Genomic DNA, 25,626 nt, shown 5'->3' with positions numbered 1-25,626 from the left:
GCCGGTAGCAAATGTTCCATTTCTGGGCAAGGTTCTAGAGCGCGTGGTCGCTCGCCAACTCCAGGCTCTCTTGGATGAAACTGATTATCTGGATCCATTTCAATCCGGCTTTCGGCCGGGGTTTGGTACAGAAACAGCCTTGGTCGCCCTGTATGATGACCTCTGTCGGGAGAAAGACAGAGGGAGTGTAACTCCGTTGGTTCTCCTTGATCTCTCGGCGGCTTTTGATACCATCGACCATGGTATCCTTCTGGGGCGACTCGCGGATTTAGGAGTTGGAGGCACTGCTTGGCGGTGGCTGTGCTCCTATCTTGGGAATCGTCTCCAGAAGGTGATGCTTGGGGAACATTACTCGAGTCCCTGGGTGCTCCAGTATGGGGTCCCGCAGGGCTCAGTTCTGTCCCCCATGCTTTTTAATATCTATATGAAGCCACTGGGTGAGGTCATCAGGAGTTATGGAGTGCATTTCCAGCAATATGCTGATGATACGCAGCTCTATTTCTCCTTTTCATCTTCTTCAGGTGAGGCTGTTGCTGTACTGAACCGCTGCCTGGCCACGATAATGGACTGGATGAGAGCGAACAAACTAAAACTCAATCCTGACAAGACTGAGATGCTGTTAGTTGGAGGGCCCTCTGCTCAGATGGTTGATGTCAGACCTACCCTAGATGGGGTTACACTCCCCCTAAAGGAACAGGTCCGTAGTTTGGGGATCTTATTAGATCCGCTTCTGTCACTTGAGGCTCAGGTAGCCTTGGTGGCACGAAATGCATTTTACCAGCTTCGGCTGGTAGCCCAACTACGACCCTATCTGGACAGGGAGAACCTAGCTTCAGTTATTCACGCTCTGGTAACCTCTAGATTGGATTACTGTAATGCTCTCTATGTAGGGTTACCTTTGAAAACGATTCGGAAACTTCAGCTAGTGCAGAATGCTGCGGCCAGAGTTCTTACTGGGACGAAGAAATTCGACCACATAACACCTATTCTGGCCCAACTGCACTGGCTTCCAATATGTTTCCGGGCCAGATTCAAAGTGTTGGTCCTTACCTATAAAGCCCTTAACGGCACTGGACCGCAATATCTGATGGAACGCCTCTCTTGCTATGTTCCTACCCGTTCACTCCGCTCGACGTCTAAGGCCCTTGTCCGGGTCCCAACCCATACAGAGGCCCGGAGAACAGTAACAAGATCTAGGGCCTTTTCGGTGGTGGCCCCCGAATTATGGAATGCCCTCCCAGATGAGATATGCCTGGCGCCTTCCCTGTCATCTTTCCGGCGCCAGGTAAAAACCCACCTCTTCACCCAGGCATTTTAATGTATTTTATGCTTTTAATCTTACTTATTTTATTTCTAGTTTTCTTTTACTTTGTTTATATAATGTTTTATATTGTTTGCGCAATACACACTTGCTGTATTTTAAATATTGTGGTTTTATCATGTTGTACACCGCCCTGGGAGCTGCTAGCTATAGGGCGGTTTAGAAATGCAACTAAATAAATAAAAACTTGTATTTTATGTTGTGATTTATAATTGTCCATTTTTATGTATTAATGTAGCATACTGTCTTCTTTATGGCCCCTGATGAAGGCCCAATAAACTAGAGGCTGAAACACTTTGGGCTTTCCTAAGAAATACATTTCCTCTCAACATTTTGGGATTTTTTTTCTCTTTCTTTGTGGAACTTTATCTGTGAACCAGGCAGAGTTCACAACAATCTAACGGAGGTTTACAATATCGTACACACTCTGGAAAGAACTCCCACTTGATACCCCCTCCCCAGCCCGACTCACCCTGGGCGTAGAGGGTCAGCACTGCCTGGATAGCAATATAGACGCCTTCAAACTGGTACGTCTCAAACATCACCTGGGTTCCAAGGGAAAAGAGGCAGTGAGCATTCATGCCACACAGTCCATCCCAGAATTCCTTGTGATCCCAAGTAAACACTTCCACGGGTTCCAAAACCAGCTCTCCGTACAGATCACAAGTTACCCGCCACCCTCAGGCTTCCTTATCATCATCATTTATATAGCACCATCAGTGTGCATGGCACTGTACAGAATAAAAGAGAACAGGACTCTGCCCCACGGAGCCTACAATAGAAAAAATAATAATTCTTCCTCCTCCAGAATTAGACTCTTTCCCAGACATCCCAAGTCTGGGAACCGGTGGAATGCAGATGCCAGAACCTGTGGCCCTCCAAATGTTGTTGGACTCCAGCTCCCATCATCCCAGCAAGCATGGCCAACAGTCTGGGATGATGGGAATTTATTTATTTTATTGATTAATTTATTAAATGTATATCCCATCCTTCCTCCCAGAAGGAGCGCAGGGCGGCAAACAAAGACACTAAAAGAACTTTAAAACACCATAAAAACAAAACACTTTTAAAACATATTAAAACAAAACATCTCAAGTCCAACAACATCTAGATCCCCCCTTCCCTGAGGTAAAAAACCCTGTAGCTTTGCAAAGCTCCGTTGCAGGCAAGGCTGATGCCAGGCATGACTGGGCCCTTGGGCGCCAGCTTGCCCCAGGCCCACAGCACCTGTCTGTCACTCACTGGCGATCACTCGTGACCAAGTAAGATTGTCTTCCAAGATAATTTGGCTGGAAGGAGCCTGTGTGTGAATTTGTTTTATGTGGGGAGATCAGCGCACAATGATCAACACGCAATCTTGACAGAAAAAGGCTTTGATCCAATGGCATGGATACCAAGACAATTGGAAGTCTTTTATCTGCTGCAGCCTTCATCCGCCTTCACAGCCGTTGTAACGTACACATTGTTATCCTCCGCCTGTTCTGCCGTTGAGGACGTTCTTGGATCGTTCTTTGTCTGGTTCCTTTCCCTTGACCTTACGCCATGGGTGACCCTGTTGGGAGTACATGACTCCCGACGGCATCGCTCACAGGGTTCACTGGAACACGCAAGCCTACTCACCACTACAAGGTGACGATCCATCGAGTGCCTGTAGATCCCACCTACCTCTCCCATCGCTGACATTGCCGTGGACGCTACACGGGCATGCCTACCATCAACCAAGACGGCAGCAGAAACATCAGCTCCTTAGGGAAGCCCCCGCCACCATCTTGGTTGATGGTAGACATGCACGCACAGCACACACAACATTCACAGCGACGGAAGAGGTGAGGCATGTGTACGGGCTTATTGAAGCCCATGCTGTCTGTTTGCGGGGGGTGCCTGGGTTCTCCTTTTCCTCAATCCACAGCAGGGTTGGGAGCTGCTGCTGCCACAGATAACAGAATGGGAGTGCTACCCTCCGATCCTAAGGAGGGTCCCTTCAGGAGCCCCTCTGGGCCACACGGGCCCTCGGCCAGGGTCCAACCTGGCCATCCTCTGGCGCCGGCACAGGATGAGGGACTAGAGCATCACGACATTGGGCTTGATCACAATGCAGAACTGCTAGGTATGCCTGACAACATTAACTTCTCAACCTTTTGACTGTGGCCGGTATTAGCACCTGGGATCCTTAGGCAGCTGACGGTGCCGCGTTATCCTAGCAGGGACACCACAGATGGTGTCCCTGGGCCAGATGTGGATTATAAACCACCTCGGACCTACGATTGGCAGGCGAGGCCTTGGCGGTGCCACCACCACCAAGCACTGCCCAGTTGGCGCTGACCCATGACAGGGCATTTTCAGTGATGGCTCCCTGCTTTTCAAATGCCCTCCCCAGTGAGGTGCGTCTGTCTCTGTCACTATTGACTTTCGGGAGGAATTTGAAAACGTTCCTGTTTACCCAAGCATTCGATGGCTGAAGGGGACTGATCCTGGCAACCCCCAAGATCACCGATAAAATAACGTTTTTTAACTGCATTTGGGAACGGTTTCAATTGTCACTCTTTTTCCGAATGCTTTTAACTAGTTTTAGTACGCTTTTCTTTTTCTTGTTAAATTGTTTTAAGTTTGCCGCCCTGGCTCCTTCAGGGAGAGGGGCAGGACATAAATTCAATAAATAAAAATGAGACAAACAGAGCAGGTACAAATAACAGCCAGTTAAACCCAAAAAAAGTCAACCAGGAGCAGGCAGATAACCAAGCCAAAGGTCTGTCGAAAAAGGAAGGCCTTGCCCTGCCAGGAGAAGGGCTATCAGGGAGGGAACAAAACCTTCCACCAAAGTGAGTGTCAGAGCCTGGCCACAACCACTGAGAAATTCCTCTCTTATCCCTGTCAGAACACCCCTCAGAGACTGGCAGGGCCACAAGGAGCTTCGGCCGCCATGAATGGTTTCTTCTTTCCTCAGCAACTCCCCCTACTTCTTGAGACTCAGGTTCAAATTCAGGAGTAGAGCACCTTTTTTAGTCTGAGGGCCGCATTCAACCACCCGGGGGCCGCATGCCAGTGCTGGGCGAGGCCAGAGGCAAAAGCCGGCAGGGCCCTGAATGTAAATTCTACACTTGTACAGTAGGCGAGATTCTACACACGCCCCTCCCTATCCTCCACTTATTGAGGTATGATCAGAGTTCAAGGAGTTTCAGCCAGGCAGAAACACTCAAGGAGAGTATGAAGCAAGGACAGTGGGGGGAGGGGGGAGTGTGGCCTGCGGAGAGTCTGGAGGGCCAGACAGAGAGGCCTTGGGGGCCACATTTGGCCCTTGGGTCTGAGGTTCCCCACCCTGTCCTATGCCCTGCATCAAATTTTTCTTTAAAAAAATCCAATGTGGCTGCAAGCCCCAAAAGTAACATAATGGGCAGTTAATCCTTCATTTTCAGAATACTAACTTCACACTTCAGGCCTACAGAGCCCTGCCACCCATCTCACTCCTGGAAACGGTTACCGCAATGAATGCCGCCACACTGATCCTGCCTCACGCCTTGAAGGGGTGGTTTTATGAGCCCCTCTCTCACATTCCAGCTCCGGTACAGCGACGCCCTCTCCCCGGTCCCACCCACCTCAATGATCTTCTCCCGGTTCTTGATAGGGTTCATGGGGGGCTCAGTGAGCAGGATCTTGCAGTTGCGGGGGTCAACGTTGAGTTTCTCAGGCCCAAAGGTGTAGTCCCATAAGTACTTCATGTCGTCCCAGTTGCGCACAATCCCGTTCTCCATGGGGTAGTTCACCTCCAGCATAGAGCGCAACTCGCTGGCCTCGTTCCCCACCATGAGGTCCTGGCATGCGCAAAAAAACCAAAATTCAGCTTTAAAGGTTATGCTGCACAGGCACGGCAATCTCCACACTCCTCAGTTCTTCCCACATGCAACTTCTCCCACAGCAACAGATGTCCCTAGGAGCCAATCAGCATGAAAGGGGAGTGTGTTAGCTACTGAGAAGAGTCTTCTCTGTGGCTGAATCACCTTCTTTCACTTTGATTGGCTCCAATCAACAGGGAAGGACAAGGAAGCACGTTATAAGACTCTTCTCAGTGGCCAACACACTTCTCTTTCCTGCTGATTGGCTCCTAGGATGCTGGAGACCCTGCTCCCAAAAAAGTAAAGGGTCTCAGAACCCCTGACACCTTGGATCATTACACCCCTGCTGTAAGCCCCCATGCCACACCTTCACAGAGCACCAGCCTGCGAATCATGGCCAACAGGCCCAGCGCCAATGGGTGGCCAGACTGGGCACCAGCCAAGGACCCCTGCAGCTGGGGCTGAGAGGGTGGAGCTCTCGTTCCGCAATCTCTGTCAAGATCAGGTCGTGGGCTACGAGCAGATGGTGGCGCTGATCGCAAAGCAGAAGCTCCACTCTCCCAGGTGACATCACCCCTGCATGAACACACAGCTGGCACATGCTTAAATATGCCTGGTCGTGCCACCTCTTGTGTTGCCATATCTGCGCACTGACTGGGCATATTTAAGTCTGCACGCACATGCATGGGGGGGGGAGGCAGGGGCCTGCAATAGTCTGGTGCCAGCCCTGATGGCCAAAGACAACTTAGATTCCCTTCACACATCCACACTATACATTGAAAGAACTATGGTACCACTTTAACAGTCATGGCTTCCCCCAAAGAAACCTGGGAACAGCAGTCGGTGAAGGGTACTGAGAGTTGTTAGGAGAGCCTGTGTTCCCCTCACAGATCTACAGTTCCCAGAATTCCCTGGGAAGAGGGATGGACTGTTACAACACACACACAAAATGGAAGAGGAAGCTATTTCTAAAGTCTGGGCAGTGAGAGCAGACCCCCGAGGGCAGAGGGCCACGTGAAATTAGGCTGAGTGCCGCAGGTTCCCCACCCCATCCGTAATATAATAAAAACGACCCTCAGCTCCAACTTGGAATCTGACTTGTCTTGCCTCCCCGAGTCCTCGCAGCCACCCGGATCTCAGGCCCGCAAACGAACGCCACTCACCTTGATCTCAATGTTGCCAACTTTGGCTGTGGAGCGGATGATGGGCCGTCCCACCAGAGCTGGGAAGATGTGTTCGGGGAAGTTTGACCCGGCATAGCCGCATTTAACAAACTGGAGAGGAAAAGGGATTGGGGGAGAGGGGAGAGAAAGAAGGTGGGTGAGATTAATCTAAACATGGAAGAATGGGGAGGGCAGCAGGAGGGTAGCAAAAGGACATACCCAGAACCACCACTTTATTTATTGTTGCTGTTGTGGTTGTTGTTATTTATTGGATTTCTTAGTCGCCCATCTGGCTGGATATCCAGCCTGAGCGACGTACAAGAGCAAAACATACAAAAACATCAGTACATCAAGAAACAAACAGTAAAATCGAACCTAACTCTGTTCTTATCCAGAGCCTTCTTCTCCACAGTCTTCTTACTCTTGCCAACAAGAGTACTTTACAATGTGTAAAAGTGTTTCATGTGCATTATTATCTCAGTTTGCCCTTACAACAGCCCTGTGAGGTAGGATGCCTGTGTTAGTATCGCCATAATGTAGCTGGGGGTAGGGTACTCGGGTATGGAGGTTGAAAGGCCAGCTGATGAGGTGAATTAACAGCAAACACAGCATTCCAACTGGGGAATTTGTGGTTCCACAGCTCTTTCTCTCTCTCATACGCTGAGACCCAACCAGCAAGGAAATGCTGCTTCTGCTTTTACAGAATATGAGGCCAGCCGCCCATCTAGTCCAGCATCCTATTCTGACAGTGGCCAACCAGATGCCCGTTGTGGGAATCCCACAAGCAGGACTGGAGCGCAACAGCAACTCTCCCAACTCGTGACTCCGAGCATCAGGTATTCAGAGGCACAGTGGACAGCAGTTTGAATCCATCACTCATGTCCTGTTACACTGTACATATCATAAGGACATTCATTCCATTTATATTGCTCCGATTTAAAAAAAAATTACCAGGTAGATCTGACACATTTTATACCTCCTTTCTCCTCTCAGATTTGAGAAATAACTTTTAAAGTGGCAAAAATTTGTGCCTTAGCATGTATAAGGAAACAGATGGTTAATGCATCTTAATGTTAGTATACTAGAGTTTATTTTATTTTAGTTTTTGTTTATATATAAGCTGTATAATTCAATCTGTTTGTTTATATGCAATTCTTTTGCCTTTCTGCGTTTAAATACTTGTATTTGCAATGGTTGGTTATTGACCGTAAACAATAAAGTAAAGTAGTTTGTAAAGGCTTCTGAGAGTTGTGAGGACAAACCCCTCTTCCCCTCACAGAGCTCCAGTTCCCAGGGTGGTTGAACAATTAATCCCTCTTCCCAGACAATTCCTGGAATTGTCACTTTGAGAGAGGGAAAGGAGTCTCCTCTCGGCACCCTTCACAAACTACAGTTCCCAGGATTCTTTGGGGGAAGCCAAGACTGCTCAAAGTGATCATCATCATCATCTCCTTCTCCTTCTTATTATTAACCTGCATTTCACCCTCAGAACCCAGAGAAGGATACAGCAGTTTAAAATATATCATTAAAAATAATTAAAAAGAACTTAAAATCACAGACATCACAGAAAATAGGGTGAATCCTAAAATATCTCTCTCTTGGCTGTCAAAGACCGGGTTAAAGAGGTGCATTGTCAGCATTCACCATAGTGAAGTTGCCAAACGCACCTCTGTGGGGAGCGAGTTCCACAACTTAGGGGCCACCCCAGAGAAGGCTCTCTCCCAGGCCTCCACCCTCCGAAAGTCTGAGGGCGGTGGAATTACCAAGAAGGCCCCCTCGGCTGATCTTAACATCTGAGAGGGTCTGTAGGGAAGAAGGCAATCTTTTCGATATTCCCAGCCTCAGGCTGTGGTCTGAAGGCACATGAGGCCAGCACCCTGCTGAAGCTAAGTAGGGTCAAGTCTGGTCAGTGCCTGGATGGAAGACTGCCTAGGAACTATATGTAAGCCGCCTGGGGTTTCTATCCTGAAAAGAAAGGCGGTCTGTAAAGGTAATAAATAAATAATTTGGGGCCTAAATTATGTAAGGCTTTAAATACTAGCGTGACCACCCTAAACCTCTAGGGTGGCCCTCAGCAACAAAGCACACTGGCTGGCGATTTCTAGTCATTCCTTCTCTCGGTCCAACCTACCTCACTGGGTTGTTGTGAGGATAAAAATGGTGCTGCCCCACCCCAAGCTCCACGGAGGAAATAACATGTGTAATAAAGAAATATACAAACATTATTATGTATTTTTTCAGAGGGTCTTTTTAGCTAAGCTTCCTCCTATTGTTTCCCCCCCTGCTCATTCACACCATACGTTTATTCCAGTATTATTCCACTTTACACAGTCATGGCATCTCCCAAAGAATCCTGGGAAGTGTAGTTTGTGAAGTGTGCTGTGAGTTGTTAGGAGACCCCGATTCCCCTCACAGAGCTACAATTTTCAGAGTTCCCTGGGAAGGGGGATTGACTGTTAAATCACGTGGGGAATTGTAGCTTTGTGAGGGTAACTGGGGTCTCCTAACAACTCACTGCACCCTTCACAAACTGCAGTTCCCAGGATTCTTTGGGGGAAGCCATGACTGCTTAAAGTGGTAGAATTGTGCTTTAAATGTAAGTGCAGATGTGGCCTCATTGTTGTGTGTCCTGGAGATTCACAAATACAGCAGCCACAGGTTTAGAAGCCCCAGGTAGTTCAAATATTGCACTCATGACAGCAAGGCTGCAGGTTCAAGCCCTGTCTTGGCCATCCTATAGAATCATAGAATAGTAGAGTTGGAAGGGGCCTCTAAGGCCATCAAGTCCAACCCCCTGCTCAATGCAGGAATCCAATTCAAAGCATTCCCGACAGATGGCTGTCCAGCTGCCTCTTGAATGCCTCCAATGTCGGAGAGCCCACTACCTGGAAAGTTTTGCCATAGCTGTCATAATATTTTCTTTTGTTCATTTGCAGATGGTTCCTGAAAACACAGCACACACACAAAATCCTCCCTGTATGCATGGCATGATTAATGGAATCTGCTGCCACTTGATGGGGTCACATCACTTCAATGGGGTGGATAGCATTAAAAATAAGAATTACACACGTTCACAGAGGAGGATAAGCTTTTTTTTTTGCTGTGTTGGCTAAACAAAGCCTCCATGTTCAGAGGAAGTGTACCACTGAGTGCCAAACACTGAGGGAAAAACAACAGGGAGGGCAGTGTCCTTCATGCCCCACTTATGAACTTCCAAGGGCATCTGACTGGCTCCCTCCAGGTCAGGGACAAAGATTCTGTGGCCCTCCAGATATTGTTGACTTCCAACACCCATCAGCCTCAGCCAACATGTCCAACAGTCAGGAATTATGTGAGCTGTAGTCACAGGTTTCCCTTCTCTGCCCTAGTGCGGTCTTTTTCTCCTCTTTTCAAAGTGGCACCTATTTTGTGTGATGCCATGCCCCCACAGCAGCCATATTGTGTGATGCCACACACGGCACAGCAGCCATTTTGTGACTGGCGCCCTCAGCACTTTCTCAACAGTCCAACAGTGCCCACAGCACTGACCCAAAAAGTCTGCCAAATCCAGGCTTGAGGTGTGCAACTGTGTTTGAAAACAGGCCTGCCCAAAAGCTGCTCTGTCCGCCCTCTAAAGGGCCTTGCAATTTGGGCTGACAAGTGTGCCCTCAAACCAGACTGGCAAAACCAAACGGCAAGGGGAAGTAGAGAGACAGGAAATGAAAGGCCGAAATATGACTCATGGCAGCAGGAACAAACAGACGAGGAGGAAGCTGCTTGCGGGCTGAGGGTTTTTAGAAACCTGCAAACCAACCTAAAGGCCGGGAGCACGCAGGCCTCTTTCTCCTGCTGATCATCGGCTACCAAGGGCTACCTCCGGTTGCCACGCCAGCTCTGTTGCATTCACGCCTGATAAACATCTGCTTGCAGAACAGGAGGCAAAACTGAGGGCCACAGCTCCTCAGGGGAGGGCCTTCGCTCAGCAGCAGGGCACCTCCTTTGCAGGCCAAAGGTCCCAAGTTCAGCCCTTGGCAACTCCAGACAGGGCTGGGAGAGATCTCAGCCTGAAAGAGAGCTGCTGTCAGTCAGTCCGGGTAATACTGAGCTACACCACAGGTCTGACACAGCATAAGGCCGCTTCCTATTCCTGTACTCCCTTGCATGCAATCATTGGTTTTGCGGCTGCAATTTCTGCACCAGAAGGCAACATCCTTCCTCCAACGGCAGTGGTGGAATCTCAAACAGACTTTGTTACACACAAAGGCTTTGTCTTAAAAGCCAGAGGGGTCCAGGCCAAAGGCCAGTGAAGGACGTCTTGGTCAGAGGCTAAAAGATAAAGGTGTCCCCGCACTTGTAGTGCGAGTCGTTTCCGACTCTTAGGGTGACGTCTTGCAACGTTTACTAGGCAGACCGTATATATGGGGTGGGATTGCCAGTTCCTTCCCCGGCCTTTCTTTACCCCCCAGCATATGCCGGGTACTCATTTTACTGACCACGGATGGATGGAGGGCTGAGTGGACCTCGACCCCTTTTACCAGAGATTCGACTTCCTCCTTCCGTTGGAATCGAACTCCGGCCGTGAGCAGAGCTTCGGCTGCGTTACCGCCGCTTACCACTCTGCACCACGGAGGGTCAGAGGCTAAGCTATCCACATACGCTTAAGTCCTGAAACTTTAGACGTTCATAGCTCAAGGGTAGCGCATCTGCTTTGCAGGCAGACGGTCCCAGGTTCAATTCCCAGCATCTCCAGGTTAGTGCTGGGCGAGACTCCTGGTGAGCTGCTGCCAGTCCGTGTAGACAATACTGAGCCAGAGGGACCAGTGATCTGATTCAGTATAAGGCTGAAGGAATTGGGCAAGTTTAGCCTTGAGAAGACTGAGGGGAGATATGATCCCACTCGTCAAGTACTTGAAAGGTTGTCACACAGAGGAGGGCCGGGATCTCTTCTTGATCATCCCAGAGTGCAGGACATGGAATAATGGACTAACAGGAAGCCATATTTCAGCTGAACATCAGGAACCAATGACCTAAGCAGGTAGCAGGCTCTCCAACACTAGAGGCACTCAAGAGACAGCTGGACAGCCACCTATCAGGGATGCTTCAAGTTGGATTCCTACATTGAGCAGGGGGTTAGACATGATGGCCTCATAGGCCCCTTCAAAATCTACGATTCTATGGTTCTAAGGCAACTTCCTATGTTCCTGTTTAAATCACCCCATCATTCAAAGCCATGAGGACTAGAATCTTCCTCTGTGGCCCATAGTTCAGTGGCACAGCACCTGTTTTGCATGTAGAAGGGCCCAGGTCCAATCCCTGGCATCTCCACGTAGGGCTGGGAAAGAGCTGTATCTGAAACCCTGGAGAGCCGCTGCCAGTCTGTGCGGACAACACTGAGCTAGATGGGCTGAATGGGCTGATTCGATATAAGACACCTCTCTATGTTTCTCTCTTTTTTTTTTAGAAATTAAAAACTGGCAGAACACTGCACAAGCAGGCTCCCCGCACGCTGATTTCCCAGCCAGATTCTTCTGAGTCGTGTTCAGCAGGAAACAATGAAGAGAGTTTGGGAACAAAAAGCCGTGAAAAGCAGATAGGACATGAGGGGGCAGCTTCACCTACACAGCTTCGCTCCAAAACCCCGACAAAGTTGCAGCACGAGGCAAGTGTCAGATTGGCTGGAAGAGCCGCACGCGCAAAAGCATGCTCCCCCTCCCCCTCTGCTGTGTGCACATATACGGGCCCCTGTAAGGACACCTTTGTTTCCAAAAATCTTACACAGCCTCCTCCAGGGAACGTTAATACACAGTGATCCTCAATCCACGACTCCTTAATTCACTATTTTATGGGTGGAGAACATAAGACCCGACGGCCAAATGCGGCCCTCCAGGCCTCTCTGTTTGGCCCTTGGAACTCTCCTAAGGCCACACCCCTCACTGTCCCTGCTTCGCACCCCAAATGCTTTTGCCTGGCTGGAAAATGGCCTTGAACTCCAATTACACGTCTTTCTTGTCTGGATAGAGAGAGGGGCATGGGGGGGGGAAGGGCAACCTCTGGCCCCTCTCACCACTGGCATGTGGCCCCCAGAAGGTTGCCCAGAAGAGAATGCGGCCCTCGGGCTGACAAAGGTCCCCTGCCCCTGTGCTACGGAATTCCAACCCGGAGGAAAAGGCTTCCACCGTTGGAATTAACGTGCCATCTGCGTGCAGGTTATCCTTTGTGAAGTCTTTACTGACTTGACAAGTACTACTACTGACTACATCTGTGATTCCCACAAAGTTTTAAAACACACCGACCAGGAGAGAGATATCTAGATGGACTTCCCACAGCTGTGGGGCTTCCCCACTGCATTCCTTGCCTCCGTCTCCAACGCAGTAGAGTCCTGTTTGTTTGTCTCCGAGGTGGCTTCCGCCACCAAACGTCGTATTGTCCTATTTATTGTACTGAGTTTTGCTTGTTATCCTTTTGCGCTGTTATCTTTATTCTGCTTATGTTTTTGAGATTTTTTTTTTGTAAGTCGCTTTGAGTTTCATTTTGGGGGGAAAGCAACTAATAAATGTCATTCATAAATAATAAATACATAATAAATATGCACCGCCCCTTCACATATTTAAGCCTAATTTCAGAACTTTCTCCATTACTCCTCCACATCTGACAGCTCAGAGCTGAATGCATGAACTGCACTTAGAATTTGTATTGTAAATCTGAAGTTAAAAATCTGAACCAAAAAAAACGATACAAAACTGACTCTGCTGAAAAAAGTATTTCTGTGTTTGAGGAGTGACGAAAGTCGTGACTAGGGCTAGGGAACCTTTTTCACATTCTCCAAGGGCCACATGCTCTTCTGGGCAACCTTCTGGGGGCTGCAAGCCAATGGCGAGTGGGACCACAGGCAAACACAGGAGGAGCAACAGATGTCAATTTCACCTTTGTATAATAGGCTAGTTTCTACACACTCTATCGCACACCCCTCTCAGTCCTCCAACCCGGCAAGCCAGAGGCGTGATCTGAATTCAAGGACGCATCCCAGCCAGGCCAAAAAAGCACTCAAAGAGGGTGTCGGTCCCAAGAAACTGACACAGAAGCTTGCAGGGCCACATATGGCTCCCCACCGCTGGTCTCGAGGGTTAGACTAGCAATTACTGTTTTCGCACAGTTGACCCTTTCCTTGATGGTGCAGTCACAGAATGACGATCGCAGAGCGAGGGTTAAATCAACGTCCCAAATTCATCTCCCCAAGGCTAATCCAGTCCTGTTGCCTTCTCGATCATCCCAGAGTGCAGGACACGGAATAACGGGCTCAAGTTGGAGGAAGCCAGATTTCGGTCGAACATCAGGAAAAACTTCCTAACTGTTAGAGCCATACGACAATGGAACCAATGCCCTAGAGAGGTAGTAGGCTCTCTGACACTGGAGGCATTCAAGAGGCAGCTGGACAGCCACCTGTCGGGGATGCTTTAAGCTGGATTCCTGCATTGAGCTGGGGGTTAGACTTGATGGCCTTATAGGCCCCTTCCAACTCTACGATTCTATGATTCTATGTTGCCCGACTCTCCCATCAGTCCCAGCCAGTATGGCCAACAACCAGGAATGATGCAAGCTGAGAGTTCAACATTGTCTGGAGGACCTTAAGTTCCAAGCCATGTTAAAAAAAAAAAAAAAGTATTACCCTCCTGAGCTTTATGCGGCTGCCTGTAATTTCTCCAGGCGAACTCTGCATATTCTCAGAGACACTCTGTTATCATAATCCTCTCTAGCCCTTTCCAGAGTGATTCCCATGCAGGAGAATAGCGTCACAACCACCCTTACACAACAGCCTCGCAAGGGAGGCTAGCCTGAGGATCATACACACATCCGTATTGCAGGTCAAGCCGCCCTGAGCCAGAAAGAGCAGCTGTGAGTTAGGGGCTCTAGGAAGTGTAGTTTGCTGAGGGTGCTGAAAGTTGTTAGGAGACCTCCTATTCCCCTCACAAAGTGACAATTCCCTGGGAGGTTTAACAGTCAGCCCCTCTTCCTGGAGAATTCTGGGAACTGCAGCTCTGTGAGGGGAACAGGAGTTTCCTAACACCTCTCAGCACCCTTCACATACTACACTTCCCAGGATTCTTTGAGGGAAGCCCTGGCTGTTTAATATGGAATAAATGTGTGGTGCGGACATGGCCAAAAGCCCCGATTGTCGCGCCTTCTTGGAAGGAACGCTCATCCATGTCTCCCTCTCTCTCTCTCTCTCTCTCACACACACACACACATACACACGGGCTCCTTTTGGGAGGAAGGACGGGATCTACATCATCATCAGCCCCTGGGCACGCTAGCCTCCCCCTTCCCCGCTTGAGCAGGGGGGGTGCTCTCCGCCACGCCCGGCGCCCTGGCACGCCTGTCCCCAGCGCTTTTGCACGCTCACCCCGGTGCCGTTGTCACAAACCACCACGCGTCGGCCCTGGCTGTCCATGGTGGCGGCGGTGAGAGACGCGGAGGAGGCCGCCCTGCAGCGGGTCGCGGGTTCGAGGCCGGCGGCAGCGCCCTGGCGGCGGAAGCAGCAACCCCAACGGCAGCCACCCTCTCCGGCTTCGCCCAGCAGGAGCAGGAAGCAGAAGCAGCGCCGCCGCCCGGGCTCGGGGCTGGGCTAGCGCAAGGAGCAAAGCCCCGTCCGTGATGCAACATCCTGGGCTGGAAGAGAAACGCAGCCAGGGAGGGTGGAGGGAGGGACCGTAGGCTGGAGTTTGCAGCCGCAGCCGCCACCCCCCCCCCCGGCCGGTGCCTGCTGCTTGCGTTTGTTACCCGGAAGCCAGCCCCGTTGGGATCCCAGGGCCTTACTCTCGGGTAAATACGCAGAAGGGCACAGCCGGAGGGCGCCAAGCCTTCTGGCACATTTGCTGGAAAGTAAGTCCAGTCTGTGGCCCTCCAGATGTTGTTGGACTCCAACGCCCATCAGTTCCCCCCCCCTCCAGCCAGCCAGCCAGCCAGCCAGCCAGCATGGCCAATGGTCAGGGATGATGGGAGTTGTAGTCCAGCAACAGCTTGGTGAGCCATGGGGAGAGCTTGGAAAAGTTACTCGTTTTCTTGAACTACAGCTCCCATCAGCCCCAGCCAGCATGACCAGTGGATTGGGCTGATGGGAGTTGTAGTTCAAAAAAAGTAACTTTTCCAAGCTCTGCCGGGCCCTGCGGTATACAAAGGAAATACACGTAGGAATCATGGGACCTGTAGTTTGTTAAGGATATCGGGAATTGGTAGCTCTGGGAAGGAGCGAACCACAGTTGTGCGTTGGATAGTGCATGGTGCACATCAATATGGAAAGGGGAGATAGGGAAGTGAATTGCTGATTTTACCTGTGTGTTATGGCTAATTATTTTATATTATTTAAAGTACGCTTCTTAAAGATTTTTTTTTTAATTAAGTGGTTCGGACATTTTTCTAAACAAACTAATAATTAAAACATTAGGACATGACCAGCAGAGGGAAGTCTGGCGTGCACACTGTACATTTAAAGCACATCTAAAACACATGACTTCTCCCCCAAAATCCTGGGAACTGTAGTTTATCCCTCACAGAGCTACAATTCCCAGCACCCTTAACAAGCTACAGTTCCTGGAATTCTTTGGGGGGAGCCATGTGCTTTAAACATATGGTGCCTACACAGCCTTAGAACTATCCTCTCTTCTGGTAGCTTCCAGTTGTGAAGCATTCTCCAGTGAGTGTTCACCGGTGTTTCCAAGATATAAACAATCATTGCAGAGCAGGGATCTCAACTTTTTTCAGCCTGTGAGCACATTTAGATTTCTGAGCATGCTGCAGGGTGCACCCCTCCAGTCACTCCTCTCCCCACTCCCCCGGAGTAGCCCCTCTCCCAGGGCTGGCACCAGGCATGACTGGGCCCTTGGGCCTGCCCTGGGTCCGCAGCATCATACTGCCCAACATGCGATACAGGCGGCACAGGGCTTAAATAGGCCGACCTGCCCTTTCTACCTTCCACCGTCAGTGCACTGCGCACACAAGCCTCCCATCACCCAAGATGGCGGCGGTGGCGGCGTCAACCCCTTTGGGATGTCCCTGCCGCCATCTTGGAGGCATGCGTGCGCACCATGCTGACATAGCCATGTGGGAGGTAAGTGTGGCAGGTGGGCTTATTGGTCGCTGGGTCCCACAACCTGACGCTGGCACAGATCACAGAGCAGGAGTTCCGTCGCCACCCCCAGCCAAAGGAGGGGCCCTTAGCCAGGACCTGAGCTAGCCACCTGCTGGCACCAGGCCTGCCCTCTCCTGGAGAGTGTTGACAAACTTCACTTTTCAAAAGCATCTGGGTCAAAGTCAGATCCAGTCATCTGAGCCTGAAAAAGCATATACTACTGAGAGGAAGTGGGAAAGTGTGTCACTCTTAAAATTTCCTCCCAGGGGAGGCTCATCCACTTGGGCAAATAGGGCACTGCTCCACCTGCCTGCCTTCATCCTGGGGGTGATTCTGCCTGTCATTGGCTCTGGCTCTACCTACCATGTATCTCCCTGCCTTCCGCCCTACCCGTCCCAGTGGGCATCAGCCCAGTTCTTCCTTCAGCTCAATATGCTTTTCAAGGGAGCAAAGAAGGTATGACCCTCCCCACCTCACACTGGAGCTGGTGGGGCACCGAGCAGGGCAGCTAAAGGGAGGCAAAGCCAGGTAGTCACTGGAAGCAGAGTGAACTTACTCTGGTTTTCTTCCAAACCTCCCTTGGAAAGATACAGTGGACACATAAGCAATTCTCGGACACAAGCATCAGATATTTAAAACTGAAGAGAAAAGTTAGGCACCTAGAAATTACAACCTAGAAAGTTAGACACCTAGGAACCTGCATCAAACACCTATGGGAGGAAGCAGCGTCCAGAAGGGAGGGCTATAGATTTATTTATTTATTTATTTATTTATTTATTATTAATAACAATCCTGTGATTTTTCAGTTCTGCTTATACCGAGAGAGAGAGAGACAGAAAATACTCCAATATGATTCTATGGGACACAAGACTGCTCTGAACACTGGGGTTTAGGTTGCAGGGGGAGAAATGATGATAGGGCTCTGCCCCATAGCATAGTAGAGTTGGAAGGGGCCTATAAGGCCATCAAGTCCAACCCCTGCTCAGTACAGGAATCCAAGTCAAAGCATCCCCGACAGGTGGCTGTCCAGCTGCCTCTTGAAGGCCTCCAGTGTTGGACAGCCCACCACCTCCCTAGGTCATTGGTTCCATTGTCATGCCGCTCTAACAGTTAGGAAGTTTTTCCTGATGTTCAGTCGAAATCTGACTTCCTGTAACTTGAGCCTGCACTCTGGGACGATCAAGAAGAGATCCTGCCCCCCCCCCAGTGTGAAAGCATTTCAAGTGCATCTTGCCAAGTGGCCAGCCTTACCTGCCACCTCACGACCAAGGGGGCAAAGGGAGAGGGCTCAGAGGCTTCATGGGCACCAGGGAAAAACCTCGAGGGCAGCATGTTGGTGGCCCGTTCTAGAACATAGGGACCACCTTTCCAACAAGTTGTATGTAACTGTCTGTGTTGTTATAAGGGCAGTGATACCAGAATATTTGATGTGGCATTCTTAACGGACTGCTGTACCATAGTTGTGCATCTGTTCCCCCCCCCCGAGTTCTTAATTGGGTTTTTTGTAAAGTATCCCTCCCAATAAAGCTTTGTCGGAGTTCATGATGCGTCTCGTGTAAAACTCGAACATAACCTTCTTTTGCATTAGGGCTGTCAAATTCCCAGTTTAGAGGAGTTTCTGCCAGGGCTGTGGGGTTGGAGTCGTGGAGTTGGAAGCAATTTTGGGTGGAGTCGGAGTCGGTACAACTCCGACTTCAAAATAAATTTTGATTGACAATTTTTAAAAAATATAAATTCACAATGTCAAAGAAGCTTCCCATGAAGTCAGCTGTAGTTGAGCATTTCACCATAACTCAGGATGGAAAACATTTTGTGTGTCAGTGTATGACACAGGACCCAGATGAAGAGAAATGCTGTGATGCCAAGATCAGCGCAAATTCAGGCAGCGATAAAAATGCTCCTATGAGAGCTTCCAATTTAAAAACATTTACAGCGTTTTCCAGGGCTGTGGAGTCGGAGTTGTGGAGTCGGAAGTAATCTTGGGTGGAGTCGGAGTCGGAGAGTAGAAAAATAGAGGAGTCGGAGTCAAAGGTTTGGCGTACCGACTCCACAGCCCTGGTTTCTGCCACTCAATGTAAGCTTGGAACGTCACTCTAAGCAAAGCAGCATGTGGGTGCATACGCACACAAGGAAACTTCACAGGCATGTTGTACAGCAGGCCACTGAGAGGTGGATACAGGCAGTCAATGGCGTGCTGGGCCTACAGCCAGCAGGGGCCCTGGACTCTGAGCTTTCTTTATAAAAAAGTGTCTCTAGCCCTCCTAGGAAGAAAATTGTGAAGCAAAATGTGCAGATAGCTTTCTAAGCAGTTTCTGTGAGATGAGTCAACCTGGCTGCTTCTGTTTGCCAGTGTTTTTAGCCGACGAGTGTAGTCAGAGCCGTGATTCATGAGCGAGTTGTTTGGACACCAAGTGACAGGAATCCCTGGGGAATAGCTGCTGTTTTCCCCTCCCCTTTAATGCACTTTTCCTGCTTCTCGCTTATTTCCTAGTCCTTGAAATCTCCATAGTTTGCCCTTCCTTTTATCCTAGCAACCCGGATGCATCTTTCCTGTGGTGGGTTCATCTGAGGCTAGGTACTCCCTAGAAGTTATTTTTTGCAAATGCTACTTACTACACAGCAAGTGTGGGTGGACAATAAAGATTTCCCCCCTCAACTTGAAGGCAGTCCATTTCCATCTTCCAACTGGATCCAGAATTTAGCCTAGGCTTTGGTTTAAGGTTGGACATTGGGGGAAAACAGGGTTCTTATTATTGATTGTTTATTAAATGTATATCCTGCCCTTCCTCCCAGTATAGGAGCCCAGGGCAGGAAACAAAAAAGAGTTAAACAGTGCAAATGTTAATGTTAACATTATTACTGGATGGTATCTAATTAAGTTCAGCTTAGAGTAGACCCATTGAAATGAACGAGCCTAAGTTGGTCATGTTATTTCCAGGGGTGTAGTCATCTTGGGGGAGGAGGGGATCTTAGGCCCCTTACTTTTTTGGGAGCAGGGTCCCAGCTGGGTCCCTATGCCTCCAGCATCCTATGAGCCAATCAGCATGAAAGGGAATTGTGTTACCCACTGAGAAGAGTATTCTACCATGCTTCCTTGTCCTTTCCTGATGATTGGAGCCAATCAGAGAGAAAGGAGGTGAGTCAGCCACTGAGAAGACTCTTCTCAGCCTCTAACACCCCCCCCCTTTCGTGTTTATTGGCTCCTAGGGATTTCTGTTGTTCTGGGAGAAGGCATTAATAAGGATCTCATTCTCAACCCAGCAGCATAAGAACATAAGAAGAGCCTGCTGGATCAGGCCAGTGGCCCATCTAGTCCAGCATCCTGTTCTCACAGTGGCCAACCAGGTGCCTGGGGGAAGCCCACAAGCAGGACCCGAGTGCAAGAACACTCTCCCCTCCTGAGGCTTCCGGCAACTGGTTTTCAGAAGCATGCTGCCTCTGACTAGGCTGGCAGAGCACAGCCATCTTCTTTTAAAGCCATCCAAGCTGGTGGCCATTACTGCATCTTGTGGGAGCAAATTCCATAGTTTAACTATGCGCTGAGTAAAGAAGTACTTCCTTTTGTCTGTCCTGAATCTTCCAACATTCAGCTTCTTTGAATGTCCACGAGTTCTAGTATTATGAGAGAGGGAGAAGAACTTTTCTCTATCCACTTTCTCAATACCATGCATAATTTTATACACTTCTGTCATGTCTCCTCTGACCCGCCTTTTCTCTAAACTAAAAAGCCCCAAATGCTGCAACCTTTCCTCGTAAGGGAGTCGCTCCATCCCCTTGATCATTCTGGTTGCCCTCTTCTGAACCTTTTCCAGCTCTATAATGTCCTTTTTGAGATGAGGCGACCAGAACTGTATACAGTATTCCAAATGCGGCCGCACCATAGATTTATACAATGGCATTATGATATCGGCTGTTTTATTTTCAATACCTTTCCTAATTATCGCTAGCATGGAATTTGCCTTTTTCACAGCTGCCGCACACTGGGTCGACATTTTCATCGTGCTGTCCACTACAACCCCGAGGTCTCTCTCCTGGTCGGTCACCGCCAGTTCAGACCCCATGAGCGTATATGTGAAATTAAGATTTTTTGCTCCAATATGCATAATTTTACACTTGTTTATATTGAATTGCATTTGCCATTTTTCCGCCCCTTCACTCAGTTTGGAGAGGTCTTTTTGGAACTCTTCGCAATCCCTTTTTGTTTTAACAACCCTGAACAATTTAGTGTCGTCAGCAAACTTGGCCACTTCACTGCTCACTCCTAATTCTAGGTCATTAATGAACAAGTTGAAAAGTACAGGTCCCAATACCGATCCTTGAGGGACTCCACTTTCTACAGCCCTCCATTGGGAGAACTGTCCATTTATTCCTACTCTCTGCTTTCTGCTTCTTAGCCAATTCCTTATCCACAAGAGGACCTCTCCTCTTATTCCATGACTCCTAAGCTTCCTCAGAAGTCTTTGGTGAGGTACTTTGTCAAAAGCTTTTTGAAAGTCTAAGTACACTATGTCCACTGGATCACCTCTATCTATATGCTTGTTGACACTCTCAAAGAATTCTAATAGGTTACTGAGACAGGACTTTCCCTTGCAGAAGCCATGCTGGCTCTGCTTCAGCAAGGCTTGTTCTTCTATGTGCTTAGTTAATCTAGCTTTAATAATACTTTCTACCAGTTTTCCAGGGACAGAAGTTAAGCTAACTGGCCTGTAATTTCCGGGATCCCCTCTGGATCCCTTTTTGAATATTGGCGTTACATTTGCCACTTTCCAGTCCTCAGGCACGGAGGAGGACCCGAGGGACAAGTTACATATTTTAGTTAGCAGATCAGCAATTTCACATCTGAGTTGTTTGAGAAGTCTCAGGTGGATGCCATCCGGGCCCGGTGATTTGTCAGTTTTTATATTGTCCATTAAGCCTAGAACTTCCTCTCTCGTTACCACTATTTGTCTCAGCAAAAAAAGGGGTGTGTGGCTATGACTATCATGAAGGGATCCTGCACTTCTAGATTTGCAACTACACTACTGGATGATTCATTTCAATGGGTGAATAGAACTAAACATTAGATGCAACTCAGTAGTAGTAGTAGTAGCAGTAGTAGAGCTGGTGTGGCTTAGCAGTTAAGAGTGTTGGACTGGGACTTGAGAGACCAGGGTTCAAATCCCTGCTTGCCCATTAAGCTTGCTAGGTGACCTTGGGCCGGTCACTGAGCCACAGCCTAACCTACCTCGCAGGGTTGTTGTGAAGATAAACACAGGGAGGGGGAGAGCCACGTTTGGATGCCACTTTGACCTCCTTGGAGGAGAGGTGGGCTATAAACGTAATGACACATAAATAACGCTCTTTGACGATGACACTATACTGCATTATTATAAACCTATTCAGTCACACCTCTCATTTGTCTTCTTACCCTGCCTCCCATCCCAACCCCTCCCCTTTTTTATCAAATCGCCGGCATCATTTCAATGCCTGCTGCTTGTGCCCTCGATTTCCCTCGTATCTCGAAATGGGACTTTTCCTGTCTGTTGCACTCCCCCCTCCCCGAGGGAAGCATCCGGGCTCTTTAACCCCTCTCCCGCCGCCCCCGATGTATCATCGCTCCCCACCCCAACAATCCTGCCTCCCCGGCTCTAGCCCTTTCCGGACCCATCGGCCCACCTGCAAAGCAAGAACCAAACCCCCGCCGCCCAAGGCTGTGCTTTTGTGATGCGGCTGGTGGAGAGATTGCAGGGGGAGAGACCTGGGGAGGGGGGCAAGGCAGGGGCTGCCCCTACATGGGAAAGAGGCGGAGGAGAGAGGCTGGGGAGGAGGATCCCCCCCTTTCTCCGGCTCTTGGAAGGGGGGGCGGGCTTGTGAGCGAGTGTTGCAGACTTGCGGGGGGGGGGCGCTGAGCCTGTGATCTCGCCTGGCGCCGGAGCAGGCACCGCCAAAGCGGAGCCGCCGCCGCCGCCGCCTCCTCCCTCCTCCTCCCTCCTTCTTCTCCTTCGGCAATGCAGGGCTATCCATCCTGCGCAGGCGGCGATTGCTGAGCGAGGACCCGCCGCAGGGGAGCGGGGGGCACGCGCAGAGGGGTGAGCCGGAGAGACCCCCAACCCTTATGGGGGTGGGGAAGCCGGAGGAGGCTGCGGGGAAGGGGGGTGTTGCATGGGGGGGGGAAGGAGCTCTGGGGGAGGGCGGGGAGGGGGAGGGATCCCCCCACAGATCTCCCACCCCCACAGATCTCCCACCCCCACTTTCCACCCTACACTGTATGCAATTCTTCGTTTTCTGTCTGTCTGGAGCCCCCATCTCTCTCATTATCGCAGCATTCCTAGGCTAACCAACCCCCTAATTCCTACGCCGCCACCCCCTAAATTTGTTTTTGATATGATGACCCTGAAATTTTATGCCCCCTAAATAATTTCCTCCCTCCCAAATCTGGTTAGATCTCTCTTAATGCCGTGGGTTACAAATGTCTAATCTTTATATATTTACAAGCCTTGACGTTTTTCTGGTTTTTTTTTAATTTGCACCCCATTATTCCTAACCTTCCCCCCCCCAACACAATCTGTTTACGTCCCCATTAATTCCTATCCTTAAGAGCAACCCAGATACACACACCTTCCCCAAATCTAATGGCAGCCTTTGGATGTCTTCTGAGCAGCCTTTGATTCTGGTGTCCCCTCCGTCTTAACCCACCCCCCTCGGTCTGCCCAGGGGTTCCCCAATTCTTTACCCACCTGTCCAAATCTGTCTGGGCATTCCCTGATTCCTGCCTCCCACCGCCACCCCACCTTCGTCGAGCTGCATATACTCTCCTCTGCCTCTGTTTACCTTTTGCTAACGGTGTTGCATTCAGGAAGAAAAAGATGCAGGATTTCTTAAAAAGGTTTAATTTTTTTTGCAAAGGGCCACTGTAAAAAACCAACCAACCGCCCCTTTGCAAAATGTGTCCCGGTTCCCAGGGGTTTTCCTTGCTGTGCTGTGCCTGGCGCTGCCCACCTACCCTGCATCCCTCCCAAATGCATGTTCGGTTTTCATGGGTGAGGCCCAGAGCACCCCAAAGATGCGCTCACACATGCACACACACCGCTGCTGAAATAAAAATTTCCCAGCAACTTCAGCCCCCATCCCAACTCCCTCTCCTCAAAGGCAGAGCCTACCAGGCAACCCTGAGTAGCAAAATCAGGGGGGCCCCAAAGCCCAACAGCCTGTTTCTCCAGCACTCTCAATAATATGCCACCCTGGGCTCCTGCTGGGAGGAAGGGCGGGATATAAATCTAATAATAAATAAAATTCTCTCTGGATCCCTTCTTTCCCCTCTGTGATTTCCCCCCCTGTGATTGTGATGCCTTCGTACCCCAAGAAAGAAGGATGTCCCTCTCGTCCACCAGGCGCGTACACCCTAAGATGCTCTTCCAGCCCCCTTGATATTTCATAGGAACACAGCAAGCTGCCTTATATACTGAGTCAGACCATTGGTTCATCTACTCTGACTGGCAGCGGCTCTCGGGGGGGGGGTTGGGCAGGAGTCTCCCCCGGCCCGACCGGGAGTGCCAGGAATCACCTTACCCCATATATGCCCGCTCGACCATTTTGATCTGCGGCGCTGCCATTGTTGCAGGCGCCACATGATACTCATCCCGAAGTTGTAAGAAATCAGTTGTTTACCTTGGCAGCCCCTACACTTTGGAACTCCCTGCCTATTGACATTTGCTGTACTCACTTTGGCATCTGCTGAAAACATTTCTGTTCAGGCAAGCCTGTCCAGGCATGTGGAAGTTATGTGGGTTTTAGCTTTTTTGTTGATCTTAATTCGTTTTTGAATGTTTTTGAGTACCTGTTCTTTATCGTCTTTTATGGATAATTTTAATTGGGTGGGTTTTTTTTATAAACTGCTGTGTTTTATTGCAATCAAGCGGCATAAATGCTATGTTAAATGAAATAAGTAATGAACCTGGGACCTTCTGCAAGTAAGACTAGTGCTCTACCATTGAGCTACGCTCTGCTTCTTAATTGGGGAGCTGGATGCTAGATTGGGGTGTCATCTTCACGCGTGGACACCCCAATGTAACAGACGTATCCCTCTCTTTCCTCTTCTGTTATATAAATACAGTATATGACTTCCTTCCCCCCACTGCAAGTTCTATACAACATCCCACAAAATACAACCTTCCTAACATCCCAGTAAAGCAGGATGGGACCCTCTGTTTCCTGTTCACCACCTTTGGCTTTACCCCCTACCCAAGCCTCTTGGAAACCCTTCATCATATCGTTTAGCTCCCTATATTCATTTTAAAAGTCTCACTGATTTATATCCAGTAGTGCAGCTTGCTCCAAAACCAATAAAGGGTCTAAGACCTACCGAGACGCTGGATGACTACATCTCTGTTTTTATCAGTGATAATTATTTTATTTGAAATGTGATGTTGGAGGAGAGCTTTGCAGATACATGGACTGTGAAAAAGGCAAATAATTGGATGTTAGAACAAATTAAAGCAGAACTATCACTAGGAGCTAAAATGATGAAACCGAGGTTATCATACTTTGGACACATCATGAGAAGACACGATTTACTAGGAAAGACAATAATGCTGGGAAAAACAGAAGGGAGTAGAAAAAGAGGAAGGCCAAAGACGAGATGGATTGATTCCATAAAGGAAGCCACAGACCTGAATTTACAAGATCTGAACAGGGTGGTTCATGACAGATGCTCTTGGAGGTTGCTGATTCATAGGGTCGCTGACAGTCGTAATTGACTTGAAGGCACGTAACACACACAATTATTTTATGTATATTTTTTAATAGTTTTGTGGATTTTAGCAGCATTTTTATCTACAAATTTATGGTGTACACTGCTTAGAGAGCTCTTTGCCTCTTCTCCCAGTTTCAATATATCCCCTGCTCCAGAATATCCCAACGAAGCAGAATTGCCCCCCTCATTTCAGCATAAAGCTGCCCATCGTTTTAGTGCTTAAAAAAAAAGAACCAAGACACAAAGCTGTCCAGAAAATGCACCCTTAACCCAAGAGATGTGCGGGTTGAGTAGAAAAAGACTCTTCATGTGCTCAGGAGAACTCTGTTCTTTGTTTTTAATGCATAGACACCTCCCCTTTGAGGCCGAATACATGGCCTTCTGTTATTCATTCCTTGCTTTTTCTATTGTGATGACAACCAAAGCAGATTGTAATAGAAATGGAATATAATAACAGAATAATAAAATAATGCATT

The 25,626-nt window shown here is 49.2% G+C and overlaps 1 protein-coding gene across 1 annotated transcript in view; it reads right to left on the bottom strand.

The window, feature by feature from the left end:
* Positions 1 to 15,196, bottom strand: part of LOC133374615 (actin-related protein 2-B-like) — a 29,276-nt gene extending 14,080 nt beyond the window's left edge. The window contains exons 1-4 of the mRNA XM_061605709.1: positions 14,695 to 15,196; positions 6,315 to 6,425; positions 4,915 to 5,130; positions 1,794 to 1,866 (exon numbers count right to left, since the gene is read on the bottom strand). Coding sequence (XP_061461693.1) covers positions 1,794 to 1,866; positions 4,915 to 5,130; positions 6,315 to 6,425; positions 14,695 to 14,742 — 448 coding nt within the window. The 5' untranslated portion in view covers positions 14,743 to 15,196. The remainder of the gene's footprint in view (positions 1 to 1,793; positions 1,867 to 4,914; positions 5,131 to 6,314; positions 6,426 to 14,694) is intronic.
* Between the last annotated feature and the right edge of the window lie 10,430 nt (positions 15,197 to 25,626).

Source organism: Rhineura floridana, chromosome 22 (genome assembly GCF_030035675.1).
Source record: "Rhineura floridana isolate rRhiFlo1 chromosome 22, rRhiFlo1.hap2, whole genome shotgun sequence".
In the NCBI taxonomy this organism is placed as follows: Eukaryota; Metazoa; Chordata; class Lepidosauria; order Squamata; family Rhineuridae; genus Rhineura; species Rhineura floridana.
The sequence above is the reverse complement of the archived record's forward strand: the minus strand, read 5'-3'. Positions and strand labels throughout refer to the sequence as shown.